Source organism: Saccostrea echinata, unplaced genomic scaffold (genome assembly GCF_033153115.1).
Source record: "Saccostrea echinata isolate AGI-Se365-2 ecotype Australia unplaced genomic scaffold, CSIRO_AGI_Sech_v1 ptg000054l, whole genome shotgun sequence".
In the NCBI taxonomy this organism is placed as follows: Eukaryota; Metazoa; Mollusca; class Bivalvia; order Ostreida; family Ostreidae; genus Saccostrea; species Saccostrea echinata.
In genome coordinates, this window is record NW_026889803.1 from 66,281,094 (window position 1) to 66,298,868 (window position 17,775).

Here is a 17,775-nt window from a genome sequence, read left to right on the forward strand (position 1 = left end):
CTAGGATGTTTCCATAAAATTTGAATTGAAAAAAAGAAGAAGAAACTGTGGAATTCCATATAGGACAGCCAACTGCTTACTGCCAACTGCTCACTGCTTACTGCCAACTGCCACTGCTCATAGATGATATTGCCTGTTTTGTTATCTTTAATACGCATGCTTAATTGAATAAACCCTATGATAGGTAACAATAATGTTAAGGTTCATCGATACTCTGATAAGAGAGACAATTCTTAATGATATAAATGTTTATTCCTTTATAATCTTGTCAAGTTGAAGTGTCTTTTTTGTCCAATTTTGACCCGCAAGCTATGCTATAATTGTTTGTATTTTACTTAAAAAATACATTTCTTTTGGAAAATCATAAGAGTTAAAGAAACATTTTATATGAGTGAGCAGAGGGTTTATGAACCTTAATTACAAAAATTTTTAATTTCTAAACATTGAAGGCAAGGAAGGAATAAATAGGAGGAAAGAGTATTCTCTCTTAAATACAAAACGTCTAATTCCCACATTTCCTTGCAGGCAAATAATTCAATAGATTTTTTGACGGGGGGGGGGGGGGATTAAAGGCTTATATATACGCCAGAAAAAAAAGGGGGGCAAACTTTAAATAGGATCTTGGGTAATATTTGTTGGTATATGCATTTATATCAGAAATAAACAGTTAAAATCAGCTCTGTTTGCAAAGAATAAGTCCAAAATACGATGTGTACACTCAGAGGCCTAAATAACATGGTTTTTATTCGTGTTAAAACCAAATGTTTAAATTTCTTACGATCCAATTTATTAACTGAGCCTAAGAAAAGAAAGTGTTGAAAATATTGTCCATTATATTTTATGTGTGCTTCTCTGTTATCGATTAGAAAGTGCTAACTGACAAGGACGGTTATGATAAGTCTTACTACATGTATATATAACTGAAATTCCATTTAATTCAGTAATGTTTAGCCTACAATTAAGATACAATAAACGTTAATCAAATATATCAGGGAACTATATACTAAATATGTATTTATACATGTACATTTGAATTATCTTTATCTTTTATATTTCAAAAAAAAAAAACAAAAAAAAAACAAAAAACAAAAAAACATGAAGACTCCTCCTACCCCACCCATCCCTTTCATAAAAAAAAAAATCAAAGGGGGATGCAGCACCACCCCTCTTCTACGGCTTCTAAATCAACCCCTCCCCCCTTTCATAAAATTTAGCTAAGATTTATCTCTCCTTGAATATCGGAAAGTTTTTCACAGATGGCGCTTCTAAAGCCGCCATATTGACAAAAACACGATGTCAACTGTCAGAAAGTAAACTGTCAACATAGCTTGAGAACTGTGAAAATGACTTACGATTTACCAAGTGTCTCGTATATGGCACTGTACATAGTGTCCATGCAAATTGTAAATTCCAATTCTAGAAGTTCTGCGGGGTCAAACCATTGGAAACTGAGCGCCGACGAGGGAAAGGTGATTCAGAGTAGTGACCAAACAGATGGAGAAACAGACGACTTGATGAACATTCTGACCAACAAAGTGGTAGAGAACGGACAATGGCGAATAATGAGAAAAACAGAACATTGTGATAAACATCGGCATAAGGATTGCTCTAACGTGTACGTAAGAGTTGTTTACTCTTCATATTGTATGTTTATAGGAGGCCCAGTGTAAAACGCGGGAAAAAACTGTTCAGTGATCATGATCATGTTACTGACGAAATTATCAGTATTATTTAACTGCCATTGTTTGCAAAAAAGGGGGGGAGGGGATAATCCTGTTTTCAGAAAACAAGACAGAGATTATAGGGTTAATTGCAATGCAAAAATGCTCATTGGCTATAGTCTTCTCAACAATTTTTTTTTTAACACATGCCGTGATCGGGAGGCCCGTGTTTGATTCACGTTTACCATGTTGCATCAAACCTAAGACATAAACATAGGTAGTAACTGTTCCTTTCCCTAGCACCTGGCACTAGAAGTGAAAGTCACAGGTCTTTCGGATGAGACCTTAAAAACTGAGGTCCCATGACACGTTAGGCGTTGGCATGATAAAGAACCCTCACTGCTCAATGGCCCTGATCGAGTGCCGAGTAAAGGTCTAAATTTGAAGCCCTTCACCAGTATATTGTGACGTCTATGAGTAAAAAATTCTCAAGCAACATACAATCAATCAACTACTACATTTTAATACTAATTAAGTTTCTACGAGTTATTTTTTGGTGAACTTTTGTTGCTACTGCAAGAATGTAGTTTGTGGAGAGATGCAATTTGGAAAGGATTGTACGTCTAGAGGGGGACTAGAGGTGTACTGCGGAAAAAAAATCATTTATTTAGTATCAATGTGCGAAGTCCGAATTTTCTCTTTGCACTGGTATTGTCGTTGGAGCTCACTCCGCTTGCTATTATCAGATCAGAGTTTATAGAAAAGAGAAACCCTGTTGATTGATTGATTGTATGTTGTTTTACGTCCCATTCGAGAATTTTTCACTCATATACCGGTGAAGGGCTTCAAATTTTGACCTTTACTCGGCACTCAGGACCATTGAGCAGTGAGGAATCTTTATCGTGCCAACGCCTGCTGTGACACGGGGCCTCGGTTTTTAAGGTCTCATCCGAAAGACCCGCAACTTTCACTTCAAAGTGCCGAGCGCATGGCGAAGAAACCCTGTTGAAACAGCAATTCAAATCAACAGCATTGTATTTATGAATTAAGGTTTACTGAACATTTGTAAAAGATATTCAGTATTTTATCTGCATTGCTCTTTTATAAACATTGTATTCAAACTTTCATGCATACAATTGTTTTATTATGTCAAATGACATGACAATTACGGTAATGTATTAAAAGGAACGTCTAAGTTCAGGCAGCAGTAATTTTTTTTTTTTTCATTTTGGACATGTACTGCAGTTTACACTGGTTTTTAGCTAAAAAATTTGTCCCTAGCTTAAGCTACATAAGAAATTATATTATTTTAAAATGAAAACTTTTTTTTGGTGATTATATGTAAGCATTAGGTTTTTTTCTTATGTGTATTACACTATACATAAGCACTTGAGGGTTTGTTTACTGATGTGTATTACACTTTTTAGATGAATTCATGCTTTATGATCCTTTATCTGATATTCAATGTTTTCTCTCTCAAAAACTAGTGAACTGAAACACTCTCCTTACAAATCATAACAGAGGTAGTCAGCCACACTGCTTCCAGGATGTATAAAATTGTATCATATTATTATTACATTCAGTTTTATTACATTTTATTATTAGTTTCCATTTCCTTTTTTTTTTTAACATACACTGGTCTGAAAATTTATATTTTCCCCTTTTCCTTTTGACTAATGATGAGTAATCTTCTCTATCCGACAAAATGAAAATTGGTCCTTTGATGTACTGGTATATATTTAATTAATAGGGCTGGGACGATATATCGAGATATTCATAATTGATTCAATGTTAGGATGATACGTATATCGATACATATGAAGAAATATCGCAAAAAAATTCTGACTTATGTTTTTTCTTTGTTTACTTAACATTTTGAGTTAAATATATAAAATAAATATGCAAAATATAAATATGAAATACATAATGATAAACACCACTTTTGTAAAAGAATTTTGTTTTACAAGAGATATACAACTTCTTTGAATAAATATTCTTATTTTTGTGAAGAAATATTGTGTTCATTTCTGTACAAAAAAAACATTTTATAAATAATTCAACATATTGTGATACATACCGTATCGTGCTTCAAATATCGTGATACATATCGATATAGAAAATGTATCGTCCCAACCCTAATATTTAACACCATTATGTTTTACAAAACATTTCCTTCACTACATACAGAAATATACTTTTTGGATCATTTCAAAATATATTCAGAGACATTGTGTACATTTTTTGAAAACGAGGAAAGTGCATGCTGTCCATTCTGTTCCATGTATGATGTATTGAGTGCATAAATTAAAAAAAAAAATACTTTCTATTTTTATAGACCATCTTAACAATAAATAATTTTCTACTCTAGCCAAGTTATTTAAATTTCATTTTTAACTTATTTACAATGAATTTGATCTGGAGTTACAGTTCTCATATTAGAATATTAATTTGTAGTGATGATCAGAAAAAGAAGACAGAACTAAGTTGTGGGAAGGCTGTTAACCATACTCAGTATGATCACCTAAGAGGAATAGCAAACCGAAATGAACACAGTCATATACCAGAGCCAGAGGTCGCACTTATCTTCAAGAAAAAGGGCAGCAAAGGCTCACATGTAGATATTAATGAACTGGAGGAAAAACTCAGAAAGATGAAAAAAGATGTAAGTTTTCAATTTACCGTATAACGGGTATTTTCTGCGGTTGGAAATTTTTGCGATTTAACCCCTAGAAGGTAGCAAATTAATTTCTGCGGTTGTATTATACCGCAAAAATTTATTTACGGGGTATGATCACCAAACTCTAAGAATTATCAAAACTGTGTCATGTTTATGTTTTATAAATTCATTATAAGACATATTGATCAAAGGTGCATGAGAACTGGTATTAAGCTATTAAGCTTAATTAAACTACTTTCTTTTAGTTTAGTTAGTCTTTGTAAAATTATGTCGAGTCCCAATTGAAATGAATTATTGCAGTATCAGTCCACCCAAACAACAATCAAAATATTTTTTGTATCGGACGTTTATTTTATGCGATCTACTAAAATGTTTAAATATATAGATAATGATAATTAATGTATCCAAGCCATATTCTAAAATACGCTTATAAGTAATTATCATCAAAATTAACTGGGTGTTCAATACCCTAAGGCTGACCGTATACAATCACAAGTGTCACGTGCATTGAGGCGTAACTTATCCTGTCAGTTGTCTGCTTTGGGTGAAATTCACGAGAAAATCAAGCCATATTGTGTATACAAGCAGTAATTATGGTCTCAAAATAAAACACAAGATTGAAAAGGTGTTAAAAAAAGAAAGAAAGAAAAGCTTCCATGTGTTGTTTGCAGCTATTGGAGTTTGGATTCTATGATTTCAATTTTAAATAAAGAAATATGAACAAGAAAAGATTTTTTTTTTGTATAAACTTATCAAATTAATACTATTTACAGAAAAGTTTTGATTCAATATATTTTGGACAAATCCTGACATGTAAAATCTTCGAATTTCAATGACACACCAATTTTCTCGCTAACGAGGATGCATCCACTCATGAATCTGCGGTTTCATCGTTTTTAAGAACCTTCAGTCCCATATAATTTTGCTGCGTCCAGTACGCAGGTTCTTGCGTTAATGAGAACCCTGTGACATACGCACCATTTATCATACTTGCATGTATAAAATATCTGAATAAATATTGAAAAATATTTTGCGATTGTAATTTTTGCGAATTTGTCCTATCCGCAAAATTCTGCAAAAATTGGACAACCGCAGAAAATACCCGTTATACGGTATATATACCAAAAGAAGGTAAAAGATTTTTTGAGACTTTGTTTTCAAAAGTAAAATACAATGTATTCATATTTGCAGGATCCGACTTCAGCAAATGTCTATAACCAAATAGGAAATTTTTGGAGAATTAAAGGAAACACACAGAATTCAATAGAATGCTTTAGAAAAGCATTAGCAGTCTCTCCAAATAATCCCGAGGTTTTACTTAATATGGCACGGGTCTTATTTAATCTCCAGTATTTAGATGATGCAATATTTCTGACAAGACGTTCACTAGTCATGCAAACTTCAACCCAAAATACATGGCTCCAACATTTTACACTAGGAGAGATCTTGAAAGCTTATGGACATTACCAAGAAGCAGCACTGCATTTTACTCATGCCCTTGACCTTAATCCAGGTTTTCAGCCTGCGAAAGCTCATCTCAGGGAAATGGAAGGAACGCCAAGCCCGACAGTGACACAGTATACACTCTTCATTATCTTGTTTTTAGTCTTGGGAGTTATTTTTGGTGTCATTACCTCAATTGAAGCCAGTTTTGATGACCCAGGAGAAGTGAAGACACAGAGACATTTTAATCGGGCCATGGCCATGAGGTCAATAAAACTAGGGATTAACCCAAAAATTATCCGGATGAGAAAAATGAATTGTTAGGACTTTGCTTGCAGGAATTTTTTGGTTGTGGAATTTAATTACAGAAATTTTAAGTTCTTGAATAATACAGAATTTTATTTTTTAGCTCAGTCAATTTTATAATGTCCTCATACTTTAGAAAAACAATGTACATTGTTACTTAAATATGCTATACTAAATTGATCAACATAATCTATTGTTTGCATTTGATCAATTCTTCCATATATAGCAAAAGTACTGTCATTAATTAGCAATAAATTTGGGGAATTACCATTATTGTGCTATTTCAGTGTATAATACCTAATTCTGTGACAATGTTCTCAAAGCTTCTCTGATGTTATTTCAAAAGCAACTTTTTATTGTAGTTTCCTGGTGCCAAATTGTTATTGATGTATTCTTAAATTGGTCTCTTTACAGATCAAAAATAAATAAACTTTAAGCAAAAAACTGCTTTTATATTAATTGAGATTGATCTGAAGGTAGTAACAAGTTTGCATAGGCGACAAGTACGTTTTTAGGACACTCAATTGCTATCTGTTTTTGTCCATCATCATGTGTCGAATAAACTTTTGAACATTATTTTTCAGCTTGTTCTCTGGAAGTAATGAACCATTTCAACAAACTTTGGCATATGGTATCTATGGGTGAAAAGGAACAAACATTTTGAATATCATGGTCTTTGCCCCCCTGGGGCCTGAGGGGTGGTGTTTCTAAATATTCCCTTGTAAAAACTCTAATCCCTATTGTAATCCAACCCTACCCCTGGGGTCATGAAGGGCTTTCACATTTCACATGTGCATTAGGTACTTGTATGAGAGGACCTTTCCAAAGATACTGTGATTTTTGAAATTCTGAACTTGACCTTGAAGTTTGACTTACTTTAAAAAATATTAACATTGGTCATATTTTTGAATGAGAGAAAATAATCTTAATTTTTTACATGTGGATTACTTGTGACCAGGCCTTTCTGAATATACTATGAATTTACTTCATGACCTTGAGGTTTAACCTACTTTTCAGAAAATTTAATATTGTAAATAATCTTTGAAAGGAGGGCTTATATAGGTCTTTTTTGTACATTACCCATGAAAACACCTTTCAGAAAGTGGAAGTATTTTGTGTCATCATGACCATGACCTAGAAGTTTGACCTACTTTTCAAAAGTTATAACTTTGGCAGAAAATTTTGCACAAGAAGAGACAGCTTTAATATTTTTTTTTTTCACGTGCATTAATTATAACTTTCAGAATATTTTATCTTGATCTCAAAGTTTGATGCAGTTTTCTGAAACTTTTATTTTATTTTGGTCCAAACTTTTATTAATTCAAAAATTTAACCTTTTTTGTATGATGAATAGACAAGACAGGACAAACAGACAAGTCAGTTGCAATATACCTTAAATAATTGCATCCCAACCAATAAAACCCCAATAGTGGGGAACCACGATTTTCTGAATTTGCTTGTTTCCTAGGTACGTTATATTCCTATATAAAAATATAATCGTCTATTGTGGTCCCAAACTACCTACAGGGGACATTATTTGAACAAACTTTAATTTACACTACCTGAGGATGCTTCCATAGCAATACGACTAATCATACATCGTGTGTACCTTTGATGTTCTTGAGAAGATTTTAAAAGATTTTACACCTATATAATCCCATGTAAAACTTTGATCGTTCATTGTTGCCCCACCCTACCCTCGATGGTCCAATTAAATATCGGATACTGAAACAGATTATTAAAAATTATTTAAAGTAGACTTTAATTTAATCAACGTTTCGGGGAAAAGGTGTGCAAGTATCTCAAAGTATTAAGACAGTTTAATTTTTATCTTGAGGCGCACATACGGACGATAATTAATTGTGACAACAAGGTATTAAAAGTAACACAGTATATAATTTGTTAATATTTGAGCTTTAGCAGTACTTAAATTATTAATAATTTACGAAGTTTTATAACATAGAACAGAGACACTTTTTTATTTAAAAAAATTCTGCATACTATATAAAAAGGTACGAACATATCAAAAGCTTTTTACTTGGAGTTTCTCGAAAGAGAAAAGTTAAAATGAAGCCACGTTAGTCGGCTTTCCTATGTTCTTTGTCGACGTAGAATTAATTATAATAAGTCAATTAAACGTAAATATACTATAGCTATGGTATATCAGATTTTTTTTTCAGTCTGAACAAGTTTGTTTGAAAGCATAATTTAAAGTGGAATGCGCTATAAGATAGAGTACATAAATTATGACACGAGTTCACACATCTACTGATACTAAGAGTCCTTATTTTCAACAACTTATTTTTTATCGTCAACTTCCCTTATTTAGGTAGCACTATACCCTTATTACTATCATGTTGTAAATTTTGAATTTACTAGGGGGAGGTAAATGCAAAATCATGTTGTAAATTTTGCATTTACCTCCCCCTAGTAAATTCAAAATTTACAACATGATATTACCTACATACGGGGTTTATATCTCCCAGTTGATTCGATACGCAAGAGATGCTTCACGTACGAACAATTTCGAAAACGAGGCAAGCTATTGATAAACAAGTTGATGATACAAGGATATCAATAGTCTCCTTTAAAATCACCATTTCGCAAGTCTTACGGTCGACACAATGACCTTGTCAGCTAATACAATCTATCATTAACTCGAATGCTGACTGACGTTTTTCATACTAATTGTTAGGCCATTATTTAAACACTGAATCGTCTACGGATATTTACGTTTGCCCGATCATTACAATGAGAACACGGTGGGTATGACTGGTCGACAGGGGATGCTTACTCCTCCATGACACCTGATCCCACCTCCGATGTTTTTAGAGGTGCGTTTATACTTTCATCCTGATTCGTATTGTTCAATGGACTTTTGAGCTTGATCACTGTACGTTATCTCCATATTTCCTTTCACTTTCAAACTCTTTGGACGAGATGAAGTCACTTGATAACACGATGGAGTTTTAACTTAAATGAGAATCGATATACGGGTATTGATATCTGGGTATTGGCACAGTGTGTTGGTGATCGAGCCATTTGTAAGGGAAGAGTAAGAATTACATCCTATTTTGTTTCCGCACATTAGTTAAATATGGAAACAAATGATAAGTTTTTCAAATACTAATATCGAATTAAAGCTAAAAAAAAAGTATCGAAAGGGAAGAGTGCTTTTTACAAATACCAGCAAATGAAGGAAGGAGGATGTTGCTCACCATGAAGCGCGTTTATCCAACTACTTCAATGAGAAATGAATAGGATAGTTTGGTTTATTTATATGTGTGTCGGGTTTTGCCAAAGTAAGACGGACTTGGGATGTTGTGGATCATACAACAATGGATCTTGTGGGTAGGTACAAGGACCTTTAAGGAGCCATAAATTAAGGTCTCTGTTCTGATATGAGTTGTGATTCTTAACAATGCTTAAATGTATTCCAATTTTTTTTTACTGATCAATGGATGATGGAAATATTGGATGTACACATTGATAGGAAATTATTAACAAACATTTTTCGTATCTTCTAAAGCGTTTGTGATAAATATGTGATTAAAACTCTATTACAAGAATATTTTCAAAAGTCTTTCCACAAAATTAAATAAAACAACAGGTAATATTTTGAAAAAAGAGATTTTTTAACTCCGAAATTATCGACTGGGGTCAATTGGATTTAAGCCCAAAATCAAAGGGGCGGGGCTTTACAGGTTCATGATAGGATACAGAACTACTACCACAAAATGAAAGGGAAAATTTACTATAATAGTAAAATATAGTTTTCTTTTGTACATACTTTAATATACCTGCACTTAAGTTTGATTTATTATCAATGGAACTTTCCTGTGATTTTTTTTTAAAATTCTATACAACTTACTAAGTGATATAAATTTTGAAATAATATGTGGATATACAAGTATTATTTCTTTTTTTATAAAAAAAAATCGTATGCAAGAACGGGTGAAAATTTCTTGGTAAAAATAATTTGATTTGCTACTAAAGTTAAAACTTTGATTTACTACAGTGGAAACTTTGATACTAAAGTAAGCTATAGTTTATTTTAGAACTGCATTTCTGGTCAGGCAAAATGGACCTCCGAGCTAATGTTATGCAGCTTTCTAACAATATACGAACACTTTTTCCCAGAATATAAGTGATGTTGAAAATATATGAGTGTTTAGAATTATTTTGAAGTAGTATCGGAAAATAATTAAGAAATGAAATGAAAGCAAAAAAAACCCTAGCTCTTCAATAATGTGAAATGGTTATGTTAGATTTATCGGTTTGGATTTTATTTCAGGAAATGCTGCAGTAATTTTGAACTCATCAACGGAACCTGTCGAGGTAAAATTCTGGCATTAATTTAACGACATTTTCAGCCAAAAATACAAAATGTTGCTAAAATTCTCGATATTTCAATTAACACGGATGTGATTCAAAATTAAATTTATCTGAGCCTATTAACGACCAATTTTTAATTCAAAAATCCGTAAATTCAATATATACATGCATAAATACTTATCAAATTCAAAGATATTTGATTAAGATAAATTTATTTTAAATGGAGCCGTATTTATGATATGCACAGACTAGAATCATCTTATTTCATCTTATTTCTAGAAGAAAGGATGACTGCACTTCACGAATTAATACGAAAATTGCGACGAAATAAACTTTCAAAACGAGCTTTTTTCTTTTAATTGCAGGAATGGTCAAAATCCAATCTAAAATTGTACGAAATTATACTAAATATTTTTAATCTCATCACATTTTTACAATTGTATACAGAGATATACATGTACATAATAAGGTGAAAAATGAAAATAGATTTTATAGCATGCGTGAGTATGGAGGTGACAAATAGTACAATTATAGATGTATGTATTTACTATTAGTGGAGCACATTTTAGTAATATTTTTAATAAACGTTCAAAGTTTTCTTAAAAAAGGATTATTTTTTCTTAAATTCATTATTTCTACAAATGTAATTATATTTCTAAACCGTAATTGCGGTAATAAACTTTTTTTCTTTCTTCTGTCATGGTTGTTGCTCAATACGTAGTGGAATTCATCGCCTATTTCGTTTAAATAATCTATTTTCTCTTGGTTCATTTAACCATGCAACGTCCACTTTCATTCGGTAAATGATGATTACAAGTACGGAATTTACAGAAATTAATGGCATCTTTTCTGGATAGAATGTCTGAGTATTTTTAAATTTTAATTCATCCTTGTTTAAATTGTTCAAGTAAAGTTAGTTTTACTTAATTTCGATTTCAACCAATTTAGATGAAAGGATTGACTGCCAAATATTTGAAAGGCCATAAGTATTTGAGACATTATTTTTCCAAGCAATCCTGATCTTTTTTTTTTTTTTGTTTTTGATTTGACATATCACTTAATTTGAACAATATATTTGAAATTTTTGCTTCTTTTCCAAGTATAAGTTTACACAAATATTTTTGTATTGTTATGGGCATAGGATGCCGACCGAGTTTACTATAAACCACACAGTCAGGAGTAGATTGTTAAAGGTTAAGAAGTTATTTGCAAAATTTAAGATGCACTCTTTCTTCAATTGCATTGTTTTAAAATACCCATACCTCACATCCATACAACAATATAGGCTGAACAATTTTATCAAACAAATCTATCTTACACAGTATTGATAGGTCATGATAGGTCTTTCTTAAGAATTTCAAATATTGCTTTATATGCTTTGTCAAATTGTTTTTGGTTTGCTTTTTGGAATGAACCCGATGCGCTAGATAATTAATTTCACTAACAACTTCAATAAACGTTGTGTTGTACATAAATTCGGGTTTTTCTTTTTTGCTTTCCTTTACTCATTATCAAGATCTTTTGTTTTGTTAATATTAATCTTTAAGTTCCAATTTCTACACTTTTTTTTCAAGCAATCAATTTTGGCTTGTAAATGTTGAACAGATTCAGCTATCGATGCCGTGTTATCGGTATATAAGAGTGCAAACAATTTGAAATATACATTCAAATGTTGTTCAAACATATTAGATATAGAAGGTAACCAAATAGCATATTGCGTTGAAAAAAGTTCTGTAGGTCATATAAATAAGTATAGAATAAACATGACGACAGATTTTCTCCTTGTCCGACACCATTTTCCAGTAAAAAAAAATCAGAAATCTCATTATCATATACTTATTCTTGACTTGATTTGATTATACAATTATTTATTATATACCCAACAGTATATCACTCAATTTTACTGTAGAATTTGTACAATCACGTGACGGTGTGATCCGACTTTCCGGATCACCACACTGTGGTTTTCTGAATCCATATCAGCCCTCTCTGAAATTGATGACGTAGTACACAGAAACATGACGTTATTTTTCTTGCGCATCAAAAAGTCCCCTGACAGAATGCTTTGTTTAATGGAAAAATATTAAATAATTGATCTCAGAAGTTTTTAAAACTATATCTTGTTAGTTGTAAGGGGGTATATAATAAATTTATCATTATAACAGTAACTTGATCCGAAGAGCCGTATCACGTCTCGTTGAAGGCGCGGATCATCAGATCAAACTCGACGCTTCGCGTCTCGTTTGATCTGATGATCCGCGCCTGTCAACTCGACGTGATACGACTCTTCGGATCAAGTTACTGTTATAATAATATATATGTAATAAAATTATATTTCCATTAATACTGTTTGCACAAAGTTTATACCAAAGAGCTTTTTGCCATATATTGTCAAATGCTTTCTCGAAGTCTATAAAGGCACAACAAAGCTTTTTTTTTTAATTTTAATTTCAATAATTCTGATAAGACATGTAATGAAAATAATGAGCAATAGATGACAATTGTTTTCTAAAACCTGTTTGATTTTCGTGCAGCATTTAAAAGCATTTAATTCGTCATTCAATATAGATGTAAAAAGTTTTCCAATACAGCTTAAAATTGTTTTAGGTCTATAATTCTAAGAATTATTTCTCTTCCATTTGTTTTTATATACAGGAAGTGTATTTCCTTCAAGCCATTGGGATAATTTACCTGTTGAAAAAAAGCAATAATAAACACTATCTGGTACAGTATAGGAGCATTGTTTGTATTGATGATTTTATGTATTCATTTCCTGATATTGTTTTCACCGGAAGCTTTGTTCTTTTATAATTTTTTTCTTCACAGCCTTAAGTATTTCGTCTTGAGAAATATATTTATTTAAATTGTGGTTTAATTCTTCTTATTCTAACATTAATTTCGGCCTAACGGCCTCAGGCAAACAGTTTGGTTCTTGGGTCCAACAAAACTCATTTTGCCCTTGAACCCAGTTAATAGATATATTGTAAAGTATGTATTTACGAAGTATTAATCTGTTTTCATAGACGGGGATCATCACGATTTCTTTAATCTCCACAGGATAATAAGGACACCCAGTTTTTACTGACTTTATACATAGTCAGCACATGTTTGTCTATTGTTCTCTGGTTAACAGTAGTTGTATATTTACATTAATAAAGTTGTGTCAAAAGGAGATTAATAGACAAACAAGCGGTCATGGTTTAAAAGAGAAAGAACTGTTTCTTCTTACATTTTCTCTTTTTGTTGTAACCAAAGACTGTTACATATTGAATATTATAATTCACCAAGTGCTCTCTTACCTCAGTGTACTTTGTGAATACTAAATTCTGTCACGTGACTTGTAAGGCTTACTCGGACATTGTGTTCAAACACCTTAGATTTAAAATTCTCTGTACATACACGGACATGGTCACATTGTTAATTTTATTTTGAAACCTTTGTAAATAGTGTACTTGTGCGATATTAATTAGAGATGGAATTAGGGAAAGACATGTCCTTGATATTTATACAAGTCTAATTTTAGACCCATTCCTACAGTGTTAGCCCCATATCTCATGCATATCTTTTTCGACCTTATGTTCAACCAATGGCAGGTTAGTGTAAATTCTCTATATTTCGAAAGTAGTGAAGACAAACAAAGCAGAGATTTTTTTTATTATACTGTGAAATCACATATTTTCGTGGGGTCAAATTTTTGAGGTTTGAAGAAAAATATTGGTTCGGGGGGGATTAGAGCTCGTGGTTGCGGAAATGCTGAGTTGTTATATATATGAATTTTACATTTCATGGTGGACATGAATTCGTGGGTCTCTTCATACCTCAAAACAACGAAAATTAAACCCCAACGAATATTTGGGATTTTACAGTATCAAAGTCTAAAAACATTTTAACATTTAAATTTAGTTAATCCAAATTGACACGTTTCTTTAATGAATAAACAAAATTAAAATTAGATTAAGATATAAAAGTAAAAGAAGCGATAAAAAAAAAAAAACAAAAAAACAAAAAAAAAAAAAAAAAAAAACAAAAACAAAAACAAAATAAAACAAAACCGTCCTTAAGTGCAGTCATCCTTTGCAGAAAGTAATAGATCTATATTCGTATGGTACTTCGGAGCTATATATTTATTTTCACAGCTTGTGAGACAGGATTTTGGGGCGTTAACTGCAGCATGATGTGTAGCTATCCCAATTATGGAGAGTTGTGTATTGAATCGTGCTCTACTAAGGCCTTAAACTGTACAAAAGAGGACTGTGATCCTGTGTCAGGATGCAAATTAAAAAGTATGGACAAAGAATAATGGCAAAATAATGGCAGGACGGTGGTAGTTTTTTTTTCTGTCTGTAGACTTCACTTTACCTTTACCAAGACCGAACTTCAATTTCAAAGATTTCAAATAAAGTCCTACCACTAACCTCAGGATTTTTTTTTCGGGCGTGAAGGGAATGTACTAACATACTTGATAATATCAAAATGTGACAGATGTTTATTAATTTTAATGAAGATTTTTGTTATTACAAATGATATTTATAATTCAGAGATCTCGGTGACATCGTACGTAGCACAGAACGTTAGAACATCCTCATCACAAGATACTTCAACGCAGGGAAACAATCACCACAACGCTATAAATGGTAAATGGAAATTTTAATAAATTCAGGCAATTTAATTCGTGTTACTAAACTGCCTTTGATATGTAAGTAGGAAACAAACTTGCTATTTTCATAAATTAGATTTTCGACAAAATCAGGAAATTGTATATATGCATTGTTTTGCAAATTTATAAAATTTGAAGTTAAAAATATTTATATGTATTAAATATAGAAGGCTCGGGGATAAGAACTAAGATAAAAAAAATCATATCCAACCACAAACCAACGGAGATTCTTTTTATCACAAATTTTACACATAGCAATTTCATGTTTTATAAGTAAATCCACAATATTTGACTTGATCAAATTCATGCAAAACCATTGTGACGTCACAACCGTTGATATTAAAATGATATATCTTATGAGGCTATATCCACTGTATAAAGGAGTAAACATGTGATAAATCATTTTTCGTGTTACATTTGGGTGCGTATTGCTATGAAAATTTAATATACAATATATTCACTGACATATTCTGTTATGATTTTGTAAATATACGTGTACCTATATAGATTCATGTTTTCAACAGAAAATTGTGTAAAATGCTCTTCGGTTAAAAGAAATTCGGGTTTCAGTCTATTTGGTGACATGTTCGTTGTGGAAATTAAACACTTAAGATATATGTATTTATTAATATTAGGATGGTTAAGTTAATAATGTAGTAATATTTTCAACATGTGAATCATCATTTGCTTGGTACATTCAAGCTTTATTTTTAATTGCTTCCTGCACTCTCTTTTTTTGAAAGACAACAAACATTCAGTTGGAAGGATAATTGACAGTGTTAGCATAATGTTTATTTTTTGAAGAGATTTCTCATCATAGCTTTGAAAGTAACATTAAAATTAGAATACATTCTTTTAGAGGAAATCGTCGCAACTAAGCATGAAGACTTTTCGAAACCCTTTATAAGTTTGGGACGAAACACAAAGTCAGACAGACAAGTTAAAACGTCAGTCCCAAAGACAATCAACACTGAGCAAACCACGTCCCTGAACCGTCTACGGTCCACGAGGAAATCCCAGGGGAGGGTCCCAGACCTGAGCAGTGAGTCTTGGCTGATTTCTGTTGTTGGAGTCCTGGGGATTTCCCTGGGGGTCAGTCTCGTCGTCATTCTAGGTCTAGTGTGTCTCTTCCTCTGGAAGAAGAAACAAGACAACACCATTGGAAAACAAACAAATATTAAAAGTGATGGCAGACAAAGAGACCTAGAGACAAACATGTACAGCTGTGACCATATGAATAGTAAGGAGGCGTTGACTCTGACAGATGTGGAGATAGCCACCAGTGTTGATAAACACAGTTATAAAGAATCAGCAGAGTATCAAACTCTCTGTACGGTCTCCCCTCTGAGGAAATCGGATGAACGAGGACGTTCGGAGGCTCCTAGCCATTCTACAGACACTTATATGGAACCTGTGACTCGAGAGGGCGTCACTCTCCGCACCATTGTCGATAACCCTTCCTATGTTGAAGTGATACCATAGAGTCACATACTTCTTTTAACTTGATATTAAATTGACAAGAAATTGTTATTGAAGACAGTAGGAGTTTCTCATTAAAGTGCCTTTATTTCTCTCAGCTATAAAACCATGATAGAAAATAAATAGCAGAATAATTGAACAACAATTGAAAATGGACCCATGACTGTTATAAAAGCGATTTTCAGATATATAAATAAAAAAATGTTTCTCATTTGGTAATAACAAAAGTTGAACAAAGACGATTTATTTTTCTCATCATAGTCATTATTACTGGAGTGCTTCATTAAATAATTGAAAAATTTCCCCAGGAAAGTCTGTACAAACAACGATATACGTGTATGTGGTTACTTGCAAATTTTCTCTCCTGTTTTCGACCTTCACGGTAGATCAATCGGTAGAGCGTTGGCACGATAAAGAACCATCACTGCTCAACTGCCCTGAGTGCCGAGTAAATGTCTAATTTGAAGTCCTTCACCGGTATATGGTGACATATATAGGTAAAAATTCTCGAACGGGACGTAAAACAACATATAATCAATCAATCAATCTCCTGTTGTTTTTTTTTAATTTTCCTCTTTTGTCCTCATTGAAAATTGCCGAATTTAAAACGGGACGAATTCAATTCTGTGCAAATTCTAAACTGCCTGAAATCGTTTCAAGTGTAAAAGAGTGAAAATATCACGAGGCAAAAATAATGTATACAGTAACACTTTCGAGCAAAAATCGACTTGAAATTCGATGTATAATGTCATTTTTTTATTGAACACATACTACGAGGGGCTGGTGAAATAAAATTTATACTTTGTAGGCTGAACTTATTTATTAAGAACAGAAAGTTTAAATTTTGAAATATTCAGCTTAATACTTTATAATTTGCCAATATATCATGAAATACAAATTCATTTTCTGGTAACCCGTCGCTTTTGTCATTGCGTTTTATGACATTCGACAACTTCATTGCTTCTCAATGTCAAACCTACTTCTGCCTACTAAACTTTACTTGACGAGATCCATCCAGGAATTAAATAGAGACTAAAACCTGTCTTGTATATGTAACTTTTAAAATATTATGAACAGTTGAATTCAACGTACAATACTGTAAATGATTTCCTCAAAAGGGAAAGATCCTAACCTGACGTTGGCAGATGAATCCATTTGTCGCAGTACAATTTATTTCGCACATGAGCAACTTTAGATTTTCTATAGACACTTGGAAC

General features: G+C 32.3%; 2 protein-coding genes and 1 long non-coding RNA gene across 3 annotated transcripts; all 3 read left to right on the forward strand.

Moving 5' to 3' along the window:
* Positions 1–1,266: 1,266 nt before the first annotated feature.
* Positions 1,267–6,663, forward strand: LOC133205963 (uncharacterized). Its single transcript, XM_061341868.1, has 3 exons — positions 1,267–1,615; positions 4,116–4,323; positions 5,530–6,663. The coding sequence occupies exons 1-3, from the start codon at positions 1,344–1,346 to the stop codon at positions 6,103–6,105; spliced, it is 1,056 nt and encodes a 351-aa protein (XP_061197852.1). The 5' UTR covers positions 1,267–1,343; the 3' UTR covers positions 6,106–6,663.
* A 3,717-nt stretch (positions 6,664–10,380) lies between these two features.
* Positions 10,381–15,050, forward strand: LOC133205454 (uncharacterized). Its single transcript, XR_009723612.1, has 3 exons — positions 10,381–10,425; positions 14,559–14,705; positions 14,961–15,050. It is a non-coding gene; the product is annotated as an uncharacterized LOC133205454 (long non-coding RNA).
* Positions 15,051–15,423: 373 nt separating this feature from the next.
* LOC133205113 (uncharacterized) lies at positions 15,424–16,695 on the forward strand. The gene is made up of 2 exons (XM_061340856.1): positions 15,424–15,462; positions 15,884–16,695. The coding sequence occupies exons 1-2, from the start codon at positions 15,424–15,426 to the stop codon at positions 16,559–16,561; spliced, it is 717 nt and encodes a 238-aa protein (XP_061196840.1). The 3' UTR covers positions 16,562–16,695.
* The last annotated feature ends 1,080 nt before the right edge of the window (positions 16,696–17,775 follow it).

Excerpts from the sequence above, each read along its gene's own strand:
- LOC133205113 (XM_061340856.1), top strand. The coding sequence starts at position 15,424 with ATGATATATCTTATGAGGCTATATCCACTGTATAAAGGA. Across the intron at positions 15,463-15,883 it reads TATATCCACTGTATAAAGGA|AGATTTCTCATCATAGCTTT; the intron begins GTAAACATGTGA and ends TATTTTTTGAAG.
- LOC133205963 (XM_061341868.1), top strand. The coding sequence starts at position 1,344 with ATGACTTACGATTTACCAAGTGTCTCGTATATGGCACTGTACATAGTG. Across the intron at positions 1,616-4,115 it reads CATAAGGATTGCTCTAACGT|TGATGATCAGAAAAAGAAGA; the intron begins GTACGTAAGAGT and ends ATTAATTTGTAG. Across the intron at positions 4,324-5,529 it reads TCAGAAAGATGAAAAAAGAT|GATCCGACTTCAGCAAATGT; the intron begins GTAAGTTTTCAA and ends TCATATTTGCAG.